This window comes from Triturus cristatus, chromosome 3_1, assembly GCF_964204655.1.
Source record: "Triturus cristatus chromosome 3_1, aTriCri1.1, whole genome shotgun sequence".
In the NCBI taxonomy this organism is placed as follows: Eukaryota; Metazoa; Chordata; class Amphibia; order Caudata; family Salamandridae; genus Triturus; species Triturus cristatus.
The window spans coordinates 780,349,726-780,364,934 of record NC_140583.1 but is presented as its reverse complement, the minus strand read 5'-3'; the positions used below and the strand labels follow the sequence as shown (position 1 = coordinate 780,364,934).

The following is a 15,209-nucleotide window of genomic DNA, read 5'->3' as shown; positions in this document are numbered from 1 at the left end:
TTGCTATTTTTCACACCAGGATGAAGGCACCAACTATGGCATGCCAATGTTCAGTACTTCATAAATGTCAACTTTTATTTAGGTAGCTAGAGTGTAAACCAGGCCACATGACGGTACTCTACAATACAACAATCGAGTTAAATATGAAAACTACCACCCAGAAGAAATTGGAAAACAATTTAAAAAAAAAGACATAAGTTGACCTCTTATGTCGAGGTATAAAAGTTAATAAAACAGACAAAACAATTAACTGAAAGATGTTTCACCAAATAAAGAGATTGTTAAGCAACATGAAGTTTCAGGCCGAGAACTCTAAAGGCAGCATCCCTTAAACTGTACTCCTCTCAGCCAGACTCAAACCTTGCTCAGAAAGCACAATGGCTAGAGTTTGACGTTCATTTAGACTGCTGCTTTTGTGAGTCTCCAACAGATCAAATGCAATGTGTGAATTGTCCTACTGTGGTTCACGGTTTTAGAAACCGAGGATTTCAGATTGTCTATTTCTTCACCTCCCTAGATCGCTGCCATGAAGGGGGCCAGTCTTATAAAATTGGTGATACTTGGAGAAGGCCTCATGAGACTGGGGGCTACATGCTGGAGTGTGTGTGCCTAGGCAATGGCAAAGGAGAATGGACCTGTAAACCCGTAGGTAAGCGAGTTGTGCCATGTTAAGAAAATGGAAAATGTGTGCACATCTAGTCTTAAAATGGCAGACCAGTGTAGTTGACCTCGAACATCCATCTGCCAGGCACTGGTCAAACTTTCCCCAGCCATACTTAATACGTGCATTCTACATAACCACTTTAATAATCACAGGGCTCCTCATTAGAGGGGCCAAAATAACTGTTATGGTTTACCTTGTCTTTACATTTGTGTGAGCATGTCCAGAATCTTTGTACTACTTTGAATGTAAAGCCACGATTTTGTAGGATGATCAGTTGTTGTCCTAATCTTTTCAGTTGACTAGTCCGAACGAGTGTGAAAGCAGTAGGTCATAAAGTCGAAAGAACTCCTAACCTCTCTAAATTCCTATTTGAAATATTTTTCTAACTGTGTATGTAGTTTGCAAAGCCTGGCGTACTCCCAAAGCATTTACAGCATTTGTTATTGGTAATATTTCATATTTCGTATTTGTTTACTTTCTGCTCTCGTCCGACGCTTTACTCTTAATTTATTTTTATTTATTTTGGAATGGGGGTTGGAGTTGGGAGGATGGTCTTAAGCTTTAGAAATGCTTGGATACTCTGCAGGCAATTGACTTGGGAGCAGTTTGTTTTAGCCCATGAAGTGCAAAAGTGATTTTACTGAATTCTCTGGTATTAAGAAAAATCTAATTTCCCGTTTTCTAATCGCTTATAGCTGAGAGGTGCTACGACAACACGGCTGGTTCGTCGTATGTGGTAGGCGAGACGTGGGAGAAGCCTTACCAGGGCTGGATGATGGTAGACTGCACCTGTCTGGGCGAAGGAAGTGGACGCATCACATGCACATCTCGAAGTATGTTAATAGCACGTTCAGGGGCTGAATTTTCAGCAGGTGGAGGTTCGCTTGACTGTGCTCCAAGAATAACTAACGTTCTTATATCCACCTATACTCTATTTTTGGCAGGGAATACTCTTAAAAACAAATCCACCTCAATAAAACCTTTTTAGAATATACATGTCACAATGTTAAAAGGGCAAAGTTGAAAACTTGCAGTTGCCCTGGGTCCAAAGACCTAATAGCATTATTTTGCTTCTTCGCTGTTATGGACGCATGGAGTCTGCCGGATATTACCCAGTTAGAAGCATTCATTGCTCTTTCAGGATGCTTGGGTGGGAGGGGTACTGGGCTTCTTGTTGTAGTAGCCGGCCTCTCCGTGAAGCAGCATCTTAGCAACACAGTCGCATCCTACCTTTAAAAATCTGACTTCTTCCTAATGTGATCAGTGCTGACTGGGGGTCCTCGGTAGTGGTCCCTCAAATTGTGGTTATTGCCCGTGATGTGTGTGTGCGCTCATTGTCTGTCTTACCAAGAAGGCTGTAAAGTCTAGAGTTTGAAGGCGTCATGGTTTCAAGGCTGTGCACACAACTGTAAAGGGGAGGGGGGCGGGAGGAGGGTTGTGTACAATATGCATTTAAAATGGACCTGATCATTCCACAAACTGGCAGAAAACTGTGGAAGTACATCAGAGGCCTGAGGTCAAGACTGTCTGTAGTCCACATATTGTGTAAACTAATCTTCGAGACAGAAGCTTTGATTCCGGTTGAGTGGCTGTTGGACTTCAATAGCTATAAATGGTTGCCTGTAATAAGGTGACACAAATGGGATACTAATCCATCCAGTTTCTGACGACTGAGTACAAATCCTGGTTTTGTAGTAATTCAAGAAGACCATGGTTGACTTTTATTTATATATATATATATATATATATATATATATATATATATATATATATATATATATATATATATATATATATATATATATATTTTTTTTTTGCCTATGGTTTACCCCCGCAAGGCCTGGTTAGCACGAACACTGCTCTTTAAGCTCCAACTCTGGAGTTTGTCCTGTTTATCTTAAAATGAAGCGGTCACTGAAATTTCTACCAAATATTTTGCTTGTTTTTGTTACAACTAATGTGATGTTTTGTTTCCATATTTTCTTTCAAAGGGTTTGTTGACTTTAACTTGTTTCGACTGGATCCTTTGAACAGCCTCTTGGTCCTGTATTTAATTGTGTTTTATGCATGGTATCTTCTACTTTACAGACCGGTGTAATGACCAGGATACAAAGACTTCATACAGGATTGGTGACACCTGGAGCAAAACCGATGCCCGAGGGAATCTGCTCCAGTGCATCTGCACGGGGAATGGCCGAGGAGAGTGGAAGTGTGAAAGGCATGCCTCCCTCCAGGCTTCTGGCACTGGTAAGGGCTGTTTCCCACAGGAGGGGAATTGCGGGGGAGCAGGCGGTGGGAAAGGTGATCAGAGCCAAATGTCTTTGTAGGGACACTTCCATTTTTGCTGTGGCCATTAACTCGGTATATTACAAATAGTGTATCGTTTTCCCTATCAACTTTCTTTGAAATGGTGTTTTTTGTTTTTTAGTATTTGAAGCAGAGTTAAAATCCCCCAAGAGTCATCTATTTAGTAATTGATGACTACCTTGATCAGTTATGGACTTCTGAGTCAATGATTACATGCTACAGTATGCGAGTAAAAGATTTACTTGCTTGTCTTTCTTACTAGATGGAATTTTCGGTTTTCTACAAAGTGACCTGTGGTGCTTGTTAAACAGTCTAAAAGTTTACGGTGCGTTTTCTGAACTGTGTTAAACTTCCCACCAGGATCAGTCTCAAATACGTTCACTGAAGTACGGACTGCAATCTACCAGCCGGAGACCCAGTTGGAGCCCTATGGTCACTGTGCCACTGACAACGGCATGCTGTACTCTATCGGGATGCAGTGGATAAAGACCCAAGGCAGCAAACAGATGCTGTGCACTTGCCTGGGGAATGGTGTCAGCTGCAAAGAAATCAGTAAGCTTTAGCATCTCTTTAGGGCAGTGGTGCATGTCTACACTCTGTGGTGTCCGTTCTATCTTGTCATCTTCCTGTTCCTTAAATGCTCCTGCTCAAATGATGTATTGTAATTGCATTTATATAACACTTACTACCCCTGACAAGGCGTCCACGCGTTTTCTGGAGAGTAGCACACTACTCTGGAATCCAAATGAGATTAGTGGTGAATTAGGGAGAAAGATAAGGTTTTGGATGAGTCTTGGAGGGATACATGAGGGAAGAGTTTTGGAAGGGCTGGTTTAGGGGATCAGAATAGTAAGCGGTTTGAGATGATGCATGGAGGGGTATAGGAGGGAATAGTCTAGGAAGGATTATTTTGGGGATCATAGTAGTATTGGGTTTGGGATGAGTCCGAGTGGAAGTAGAGGATCTATTGAAAGGTATTTGGTGAGAAATAGGGTAGTGCATTGGAGATGCTAAATTAGGAGTAAAGTCTACAGACAATCAAATGTGTGCACAATACCACACTGTTGCTGAAAATGGAGAAAAATAATTACAGGGGAACAATAATTAGGACCAGTTTTTATTCTGCTGAAAAATGGACCACCCGTGCAACTACATATACATACTGATGACCCTTTAGGTAAAGCTTTCAAACTGTTTCAATGTGGCCAAAACTGCACCGCTTCAGCCAAGCAGCTATTCAGAACACCCTCACTTTTCCTGGCACTAGTAGGTCATGAAGTACTTATTGCTCTTACAGTCCAGGTGTAGGGCCTCTGCCAAAGGTTACAGTTCTCTTTGCATCCTATAACATTCATAAGGCTGCATACATCACTTGCCATTTGTGATGAGCCCATGACCACTTTCCTTGTATCATTTATTTTTTTTAATGGAATGGAGGGGAAGCTTGCAGTAACTTGCAAAGTCTGACCGCATGAATCCTACAACTTATGAGTTTTATTTTCCTTTCAGCTCCAACTCAAACCTATGGTGGTAATTCCAATGGAGAACCATGCGCCCTACCGTTTACATATGGAGGCAAGACTTACTATTCCTGCACCGATGCAGGTCGCCAGGATGGGAAGCTCTGGTGTGGAACAACCTCTAACTTTGAAGAGGACAAGAAGTATTCATTCTGCACAGAGCATAATGGTAAGGCATTGCTGAGATCTGGGCGTGGGGTGGAGAAGTTAGTTCCACTGATATCGGGCTTTCAGTATAGTAGTTTAGGTCCTATAATGAAGAATTTAACAACTGGTGTGCCCCCCATACCCCCAACAAACTAGTGGTTGGTCACAGCTGAAGTTAACTGATAAAAGGAAATGCTGCTCGATTGCAGCATAGCGTAAGTAAGCGTTATGAGCTTAACTGATACTTGCATTTTTATTCTATAGAAAATTGCCATTGGGTTAATGACCGAACTTGTTTACCGCTGTAGCTGCCAGGTACTGAATAATGCTGTGCTCCCGTCCGCTGCTTTATATTTAAATGTATAGCTTCTAAAGTCTCTCTGATTTGTACTAGTAAAATGTGTCCAAAAAGCATCTGTGCCATTCATGGAGAATGTATAGTACTCTCTACGTACTCCAGAAGGCTTTGCTTCAGCCGCCTTCAGATTCCTTCTCTGGGTCAAACACCGAGTTATTAGCTTAAACTTCTCTATTTCTTGAGTTGGTCCACATGAGAATCTTGGCTGTGTGGCTGTATCCTGCCAATGGAACTCAAGAGGCATTATCTTCTATCAAATGTATACTCGTCGCATTCAATGTTTTTTTTTCTTAGTCACGCACGATTTTCTAAGCATTTCCTTAAATTGGTCACTGCAGCGGGCATTTCTTATCGGCAGTAACGTGTGGACAGCAAATCTACTGGTTTTTGTGAATGTCACTTTGAAGTCTGCATCGCCGACCCCATGCTCTTCATTCTCCCATGTGGTGTTCTTTACAGTTCTGGTCCAGACCCGTGGAGGCAATTCTAACGGGGCCCTCTGCCACTTCCCATTCCTTTATAACAACCGCAACTACACTGACTGCACATCGGAAGGGAGAAGGGACAGTATGAAGTGGTGCGGTACCACTCTTAACTATGATGCAGATCAGAAGTTTGGCTTCTGCCCTATGGCAGGTGAGTGCTGCGCAGGCATCCTTCAAGGGGGGCGGGCTTTGGGTTTGACCTTAAAGGCTGCGGGCCCTTCGAGTATGTTTCAGTAGTCTGTTGCAAAGACTAGTAGCTGGAATTTTTTTTTTTTTCCCCCTTCTAGCCCATGAAGAGATTTGCACCACCAATGAAGGGGTGATGTATCGTGTTGGCGATCAGTGGGACAAGCAACATGACCAGGGGCACATGATGAGATGCACCTGTGTGGGGAACGGCCGAGGGGAATGGAACTGCGTCGCTTACTCGCAGCTCCGTGGTAATCCACTGTGGCCCTTTCTGGCTCTTACCATCCGCTTTATTTTAACTAACATTTCCTAAACCCAATGTGTTCTCTTTGTGATATGTTTACTTTACTTTGCCATTCTACTTGATTTTTAGTTTGCCTACCCTGGAAATATAGCTCCCTGTTGTATGAGCTGCAGTGTAGGGACTGAGCTACCCTTGACACACTGGGTAGACACTACATACCCTCAACCGCTCATGTAGTGACACCCTGCTACTTTTGGTCGGGTGTCTCCTACAAAAACAATGATGCCTTTTCCTTTTTGGGGGTGGGGATAGCGTATGAAATTGTTCAGTTTTGCTAAACATGTCAACTTGTGCCATAACATGTGGACACAAAGTTGCAGGATCTCTGCCCTTGAAGAGTGTACACGTTGACGTAGTTATCGCTGAATTGGGGTGGTGTTGCAGGATGGAAATGTGGTGTGATGTTCCATAGAGGGATGATGTGCAATGTTTGTTCACGTCCTTAGCTGACGGTCTTATCCGTGTCCACAGATCAGTGTATCGTAGACGGGACCACCTATGACGTCAACCATACCTTCACAAAGCGTCACGAGGAGGGCCACATGATGAACTGCACGTGCTACGGACATGGTCGGGGCAGGTGGAAGTGCGATGCAATTGGTAAGTGCAAACTAATTTCTATACTTGTGTTTTTTTTTTTTTTTTCCTTTTCTGTTTTGATCCGCATAATCGAACAGTCTAAAAGGAGAAACCACACTAACTTGAGCCTTAACTAGATTTAAGGTTCTGAGGATACCACGCGTACACTAGTTTGCAGCAAATAGAAGTGCCCTGTTATTTGAAGCCAGTGTTTACAGTAATTCCATGCTCTAATGAACCCTGAAGCTGACCGGCCTCTGCCCTTTAACCTTCCTTTACCCATTTGGGCCTCTTGACTTGCTTCGGCTCCGTTTGTGCCCCTTCCACCCCTCCATGTTTGCTGTCCTTTATCAGACGCCCCCACCCTCAACCACCAACGCCTCCCCTGGTTTCCCGGTGTTCCATTGATCTGAAACTAGATGAGCGCGTTTCAAATGTACATAATGGACTTTTAAATGTGGAATGCGGTGTTTTGTGCCGCTCACCCATCCGAATAGAAGAAAAAAACATAAACCACCCTATAAAAAGATACATGCGTGCAAAAATGAATCGCAGGCAGCTGTTTTCTAAGGTAACTTTATAAAAAATCGTGTTGCAAAAACACCGATCTCTGAATATGAACTTTAACAGGCATGATCTGTTTACCGTGTGTCTCTTTGAATGTATAACTACAGAAGGCAGATAAGGTGGGATCTGTTTGTCCTGCTCTATTTGCGGAGTTTTTTCGAATACACGAGAACCTGGCTGCGTTTTGTATGTTGACTACCCACTCCCTCCCCCCCAGCCCCCCTAGCAAGCCAATTAATGGTAACCTGCCCATTCAAGAGCCAGTAATCTGTTTTTGTTAATCTCCCGAAGTTGGTTACATTCGGATATCCATGTTCTAAGAACCTGTATTTCTGTTCCCTTGGCCGTATTGATATCTAATGTTTTTTTTTTTTGGGAGGGGGGAGGGGCATCTGGGGCAAGGTTGTTTAAATTGCCTGAACTTGTTGGGCTATTAGACACAGCAGGGTTCAGTGCCTCGATGAGGTTTTCTGTTAAATCGATAAATGTAACCTGGATTGCTGGACTGCCTTCCTCTTGGTAGGATGACTACCACTTTACAGATGCTCTGACTTGAAAGCTTGCACCCTAGAGTGTATGGAATGCTTTCCCCATAATTTTAATATAATTTCCTTGTGCATTTCATGAGGGAAACTAGGGAAAGGCTAAATTCGAGATCTTTCCATCTCGGTGAAACCATAATGCCATGTACCAAAGCCACATTGGTTGGTTTGGGGCCTGCTCTGAGCCGAGGTAGTCTCCGTGGCCCAGATTCACAGGACAGACAAAGCAACTGTAGTCTGACCCATCACGTAAATTCAGACCTTTCCAGACCGCGTTGCAATATAAAGCCTTGTGTACATAGGGTGTTAATGCACTACATTCTTGCAGTTTGTACGTTTTGTTTAGTAAGTCTCTTAAGTTTGAGATGGTCCCTCAATACTTGCATAAGATGCATATAGAGGCCAGAAGGTCTGCCTGTTGCTCTACTTCACCCCAGCTGTTCATGTTTGTAATACAGCCCTAATCCACCTATTAATGTCTTTCCACCACTGACATAGGCTTAACTGTGCTGGAGTACTCTCCCTATTCGCTCCACCTGTTCCTAATTCACATCTACTCCTTGTAATGTGAATAACGATAACATTTGTTAATTCATGCACCTTCTTTTAGACCAGTGCCAAGATTCTGAAACTCGCCAGTTCTACCAAATTGGTGACTCTTGGGAGAAGCATGTCCAAGGAGTGCGCTACCAGTGCTACTGCTATGGCCGGGGGATTGGGGAGTGGCACTGCCAGCCTCTGCAGACCTATCCAGGTGAGACATGAGGGGTGGTTGGTGGGGTGGGAACCGAGGTAGGGAGGGGCACCCCTTTTGTGGGAGCTGTGCTTCTAATGCTTTGTGCTCAACATTTGCTGGAGTGGCCCATCAGGTTAATGCACCTGCTGAATACATATTTAGTTTTAAGGTCGTTCGAATCTTGGTGAGACTAAATCTAACTTCCATCTAACAGATTTTAATGATTTAACATATCAATAGTGGTCCAGTGAGAATTATGAAATTTGTTAATGTTCTTTCAAAGGTCTACCCTACAGGCAGCTTGTCTCCAGTTAACAGAACTATCGTGTACAATAACAGTGCTCGTACTGGGCTTTGGATCAGCCGGTTTGTCATGATTGGTTGCCTTTCTTCTCATTTGCTTGCTTCTTACTCTTTCCTTCTTGAGATTGCCATTCCTTAGGAGCATAGCGGTTTTACTGTGCTTCTGCTTCAAACCGTTGTATCCTTCAACGGTATACATTCCGAACAAATTTTCAGGTCTATGAACTGCTTTTAGCAATCTGGCGGAGACCTATTGTGTGAATCCTAGTTGTGGGCGAGCCAACAAATGACAGGGCTGAGCTAGAGCCAACCCTGGTAATATTTTCCATGTAAGCAATAAGATAAAATCTCTTCAAAATTAGGGGGGGGGAAAAGCACATTTCTTTAACATGCAGCAGCTTTGACTTAAGTCATGTTAAATGTTCGGGGGTGGAGGGGGGGGCGCGTAATGAAGAAAGGGAATTGGTGAAACAAAATATGTGCCGAAAATCAGTGGAGAAGCTGGGATTAACCTGCGGTTTTATGGTTTCACTTTTTACAATAAGGCTCTAAATGAGTATCGATTTGTCTCTCCTTTTCACCTCCAATGTTAATGCGTTGCTTTTAGCTTTATGCACAAGGTTGGCAGGCAGGATCCACAAAGTCTGCGGAAGGTTCCAAGAGGACCTGGAGCCAGGCAGTTGACAGGAGCCTGGCCCTAGCTTGAAGTGGCTCTCTCCCTTTCCCCCCCCCCCCCCCCCCCCCCCCCTTGGGTATTGCTTCTGGTTCAGACTGCTGCTTAGCATTGGCCTTCATTTGTTACCAACCTATCCTTTTTTTGAATGAATGACTTTATCCTTCAACGGCTTCGCATAAAGGTGTGGGTTTTATTTTGTGTAAGCTGGACTCTAGTGCAAACATGACTCGTGTGCCCTTGCATGCTTTCCCAAATTAAAGCAACTTAACTTAAAAATGGCTGCCCATCCCTTGCAAGATGGCTGTCATTTTCTTTGCTCCACAAAAGAAGCCATTGCCCCGTTTGCTCTACTGCTGTAGCTGTACATTCAATGCTTCTGTAGCTGCTTTCGTCAGCAAGACCATTGTTTGAGTTTTACCAGATGGTGAGCTAGTTGTGAGGTGGGGGTCAGTCTGTTTGTTTTATTGGATGAGAATGTGTGCACTCGTTTTATTTTGTAATTCATTGTCATTACTTCATGTTATTGATACCATTGCAGTACAGGCATTTTGCTGCACTTGCCAATCTAAAATCGTACCAGCAGATATGCTTTAAAGACTTACAATAACTGAAGGTCATGGCCCTCCATGCATGAAATAAACATGTTTAATGTGCTCCCACCTGCCAACTAGGGCTGATCCCTGGAGTACGGGTTGCGTTCAATACCCGCCAGGTCACGCTCCTTTTTAAATAAAGTGCTTTTAGACAGTTTTTAGAGTTTTTTTTTAAAGTGTTAATGTATTTCACTTGCTGCTATTTCATGTTCACCCGAGATTATATTGTTTAGGGCTTACATTGTATAATTGCATTAACTGCACAGGCTTACCGGGAGGAGCTCGAGCCGATCTCACTCCGGGATTCCGCCAGTGACGTAGTACTAGCGGGTCATTGGTGGAGGACGGAGGCGGGAACAGGCCTGTGATTGGGCGCGGGAGCCGGCAGGGGAAATTTAAACTCTGCATGCCTCGTCCGCGCAGCGGACGCACACCGCTGGCGCGCCGAAGGCAAGCCCGTCTGCGCCCGTCCGTGCTCGGTCCGGGCTGAGGGCTAGCCGCCATGGCTCTGGTACACTTGAGTTGGTGAGTTATACAGCTGCCCAGCTGAGAATCCTTGACCCAGAGGGGGGGGGGAGAAGGCTGGTTGTCCCAAGTACCATCCTGAAACGATTATTAGAGAATCCGGTACTGCTTGCAGGTCATGCAAGGCCCCATTGCAAGAAATCCTTGCAGGTAAGGGTAGAGGTGGGGGTAGACTGGACTCAGGCCCGCAAACCCTAGGGATTAAACCCGTACCATGGAAGTGTTTGCTAATGAACGTCAGATCACTAGTGAAGCACAGCCTGGAATGCTGTTTGTTCATGGAACAGCATCAGGTTAAGATGGCTTTTATTACGGAAACATGGACTAATAGTGCCTCAGGCCCAGACATTGTGAAGGCCCTTCCTGCTAACTTTATTTGTTTTACGTTGGACCGTCCCTCAGGAAGGGGGGGGCGGACTTGCCGTGATTTATCACAATAGTCTTGAGCCTTTATTTTCGGTAGCGTCCAACCAAGCATGTGAGGCACTCTCTTATCACTTTCCGCCTTTCCCCCAAAAACACGTTCAAAGCACTTTTGATCTACTGGCCCTAGAGCGACTTTCTTGGAGTCACTCAGCACCCTGGTAGAGGATGGTTTTTGTGCCCACTCGTTCACCGTTTTGGGCGACTTTAACTTCTACCTGGATGACAAACTAGATCCAGACAGCAAGCAATTGCTGGACTTTATGGATGCAGGAGGGTTGGATCAAAGGGTGGTGGGACCTTCGCATATTGCTGGCCATACCCTTGATGGCATTTACTAACCGAACGGATCTAGATATGGTGGAAGTCCTGCCACTCCCTTGGTCTGATCATGCCGCAATAATTTTCACACTCAACAGGGACCCAGACACAACCGAAGACTAAGCCTAGGGAGGAGATTGTGACCCGAGCTTGGAAATAGATAGATGGGACAAATTTGGGTAATTACCTAAAGGCTAACGCCCCTGGTGTCCCACTGGATGTAAATAAAGCTGCAGACTCGTATTCCGAATGGATTGAGAGGGCCTGCGATACATTTGCACCTGCTAAATCTTTCACACCCAGAAGGGCTTCACCCTCGGCCCCGTGGTTCTCTGATTCGCTACAGACCATGAAATCTGACTGGAAAAAATTGGAGAGAATATGGCGGAAGGGTTACAGTCCGACCGATAAAGAAAAATACAAAAACAGCCTCTCTAATTATAAAAATCAAATACAAGAGGCAAAAAAATATATTTTACGGAGCAAATTGAGCTGGCGAGTTCATCTTCCAGAGAACTGTTCAAAACTTTAACCAAGCTCAAGATCCCAGTTGAACCGATTTCTGCAACCAGTTCTGACCTTTGTGAGACCGTGGCCACTTTTTTCCAGAATAAGGTGGCGGGGATTTTTTCATCCTTTTCCGAAGTCTATAAAGAAGCGGGAGAGGCAGTTTTGAGGACTAAGGTTGGGTCAGCAGAGCCGCAGGATAAACTAAGGGGCTTTAGTCCGTTACAATCAGAGGAGGTTAAGGGTTTACTGATGGCGGCCAGCTCTGGAGCCCCCAGTGATCCATGCCTGGTGGCGGTTCTTCAGAGCTGTCCAGAGGTTCTTGCCGCCACACTCACTCCACTGTTTAACTCTATCATAGTCAGGTAGCTATCCTAGGAGGTGGAAGGCAGCTTCCATTTTACCATTAATAAAAAACCCATTCTGGATAAGAGTGATCCTAGGTAGGATCTTGCAGTGGGCCGAAGAAAACCAGGTTCTGTCAGATTTCCAGGCAGGTTTTAGAACAGGGATAGGCACCATCGAGCAGACATTTCGCCTTCTAATGATATATTGGAAAGTGGTTGTGCTGGGTGGGGGCATCTTGTATCTAGTCTTTATAGACTTGCGAACTGCCTTCGACCTGGTCCCACGAGCCCAATTGTGGAATGTCCTCGATAGGTTGGGCATACCCCCTTACTTGTTGGCTTTACTCATAAAGTTTCATGAAAGCAACTTTGCTCAGATTAGATGGGGTACCCAGGGGGAAAAAACATCTCGTATTCCCGTAGATAGGGGCGTCCGCCAGGGGTGTGTGCTTGCCCCCACTCTGTTTTCTCTCTATGTTAACGGAGTGGTGGAGCATCTGCTTCAACACCCGTCAGATGCACCATCCCTGGCTGGCAGGAAAGTTCCTACGCTCCTATTTGCGGATGATACCCTCCTAATTTCAAAATCACCAGCAGGTATCCAAAAGTTGCTTTCTAGTTTCAAGGCCTTCTGTGACATCAAGGGCCTGTCCATAAATATAAGCAAGACCAAATTCCTTGTTCTTAACCCCCCCAGGAAATCTGTTGTCCCTCCTGTTTTAGACTCTGTTCCACTCGAAAAAGTCAAAGAATTTGACTACCTAAGCATTCGACTCTGTGACAATATGAGTTGCAAGGGGCACCACCAAAAGGTGTTTCTGACCCATAAGAGGGTTGCAGGGGCCCTGCTCAAAGAACATCGTGCCTCATCCTTAAAACCTATTGGGGCACTACTAGACATTTACAGGGCAAGGGTGGTGAGTGCAGCATTGTATGGCGCGGAATTGTGGGGCACACAGTCGACATCTTAACCCACCTCAAACAACTTCCATAAAGATCTTATGAAGTTACCCCACAGTACCCCTACAATCCCCCTCTTGCTAGATGCAGGTACACGCCCAATTTGCAAGCAAGCTAGGCTACGCCCCCTTTTATTATGGGCCAGGATATGGAACGTCCCTGAACTGAGTAGCTATGCAGATGCCCTAAGCGAACTCTTATCCCTATCAGGCTGGCATAAGGTAACCTGGCTCAGGGAGGTTAAGCGACTTCTTTGAGTTGGGTTTAGGAGACGCTTGGGTCAACAGAACAACACCTTCAAAACAAATGCTAAAGAAGGCTTATTGGTTTTGGGTGGATAACGAGAGATTGTGCAACCCTAAACATTGTAAATATGTTGCCCAGTTCCTGCTAGTTAAGGAACTCCCCCTTAGAGAACCTTATCTGGTCTTAATCCATAACTCGGGCGACAGAGCATTGTACTTTAAATTTAGGGTGGGTGTACTTCCCTTAGGATTGTTAACTTCCACCTGGAAACGTCCATTTCAAACTATACCTTATTGCCCCTTCTGTGACTCAAGGGTTGAGTCCATAGCTCATCTGTAGTTTGAGTGCCATGCTTATGCTGTGCCTAGGTTGAGATGGTTGAAGCCCCTATGTAGGAGTCTGGGCACAAGATCACATTTGGAAGCCTTACGCATATTGCGTTCAGATGCCCGTCCCTTCTTTGCCTGCTGTATGGCTAAATTTCTGGGCTGGGCTTGGAGGATAAGAACTGCAAAGAAACAGTTGATACAGTAATGTGCTTCGGCCTGTACTGGCTCTTAAAATTTGGCTACCATTTTACTTTTTTTTATATTTTATTTTTTTAAATGCCATTGTTGATTCTGTAGGCTTTTATACTGTGCTTTGTTAAACTGCTTTTTTTCTATTGATGTAATGTATTGCTTTTATGATATGTTTTTAGATCGAAATAAAGCTTCAATCAAGAGTGATCCGAACAGTTATAGGCCTATTTCGCGGCTCCCATTGCCAGCAAAATTATTAGAGAAGGCCATAAACAAGCAACTTGCCTCTTTCTTGGAAAGATCTAAGGCCCTCGATCCCACACAGTTTGGGTTTCGGGCTGGCCACAGCACGGAACTTGCCCTGATTAAGGCGACGGAGGAGATCAGAGTGGCGGTGGATCAAGGGGGTGAGGCGGTCCTGATTCTGCTAGATCTGTCGGCGGCCTTTGATACGGTCCATCATGGAGTTATGATGGACCGACTGGCTATGGCCGGGGTGGAAGGCACTGCCTGGAACCTCCTTAAGTCTTTTATGGCCGACAGATCCCAGACTATAGAATTGGGAGCAGAGGGATCTAAACCTTTTTCCCTTCCCTGTGGGGTCCCGCAAGGGTCATCCCTGAGCCCCACTCTTTAAAGTTTATGTGAGTCCTTTGGGAACCTTGATTAGATCGTATGGACTCCAACTCACCTCGTACGCAGATGACACGCAGATTGTGTTATCAGTACAAAGAGGGTCCCAAGTGGATCTGCCAGCAAGGTGTCATGACTGTCTTCAAGGTATCGCGAGCTGGATGGCTGCTAATTGCCTCAAACTAAATGCTGGTTAGACCGAGGTAATGATATTCGGAAATAATCCCAACATCTGGACCCCAGATATGTGGCCTGATGCGTTGGGGAAGCCACCAGTGCCCACACCCAAAGCTGGGAATTTGGGGGTGATTATGGACCAGAAACTGGACTTTGGAAGCCAGGTCAGTGGAGTGGTTTCGTCCTGCTTTCATATCCTCAGGATACTGAGGAAAGTTAAAGCATTGCTTCCCACGGATGGCTTCCGGCTAGCAGTGTTGGCTCTCATCCTGTCGCGTCTTGACTACTGTAACAGTCTGTACCTCAACTTGCAAAAGAAACATCTGTGCAGACTGCAGTTGGTGCATAACGCGGCAGCAAGACTGGTGACAGGCACACCTAAGCATGTCTCAATCCGAGAAGGAATGAGGAAACTTAATTGGCTTCCAATACAGACGCTCCCAATTTAAGGCCTTGTGTACGGTTTTCAAGGCATTGAAAGGCACTGGCCCAGAGTTTTTGAAGGCTTGTTTCAAGCGGTATGTGCCGGGGAAGGCACTGCGCTCTATGGAGGGCAATCTAGTGGTGGTGCCTAGGACA

General features: G+C 45.0%; 1 protein-coding gene across 8 annotated transcripts in view; it reads left to right on the top strand.

The window, feature by feature from the left end:
• Positions 1-15,209, top strand: part of FN1 (fibronectin 1) — a 167,549-nt gene that overhangs the window by 33,214 nt on the left and 119,126 nt on the right. For all 8 annotated transcript variants that reach the window (XM_085644997.1, XM_085644996.1, XM_085644994.1 and 5 more), the window contains exons 4-12: positions 518-649; positions 1,360-1,497; positions 2,753-2,911; positions 3,332-3,523; positions 4,481-4,660; positions 5,456-5,632; positions 5,769-5,921; positions 6,446-6,574; positions 8,273-8,416. In XM_085644997.1, coding sequence (XP_085501123.1) covers positions 518-649; positions 1,360-1,497; positions 2,753-2,911; positions 3,332-3,523; positions 4,481-4,660; positions 5,456-5,632; positions 5,769-5,921; positions 6,446-6,574; positions 8,273-8,416 — 1,404 coding nt within the window. The remainder of the gene's footprint in view (positions 1-517; positions 650-1,359; positions 1,498-2,752; positions 2,912-3,331; positions 3,524-4,480; positions 4,661-5,455; positions 5,633-5,768; positions 5,922-6,445; positions 6,575-8,272; positions 8,417-15,209) is intronic.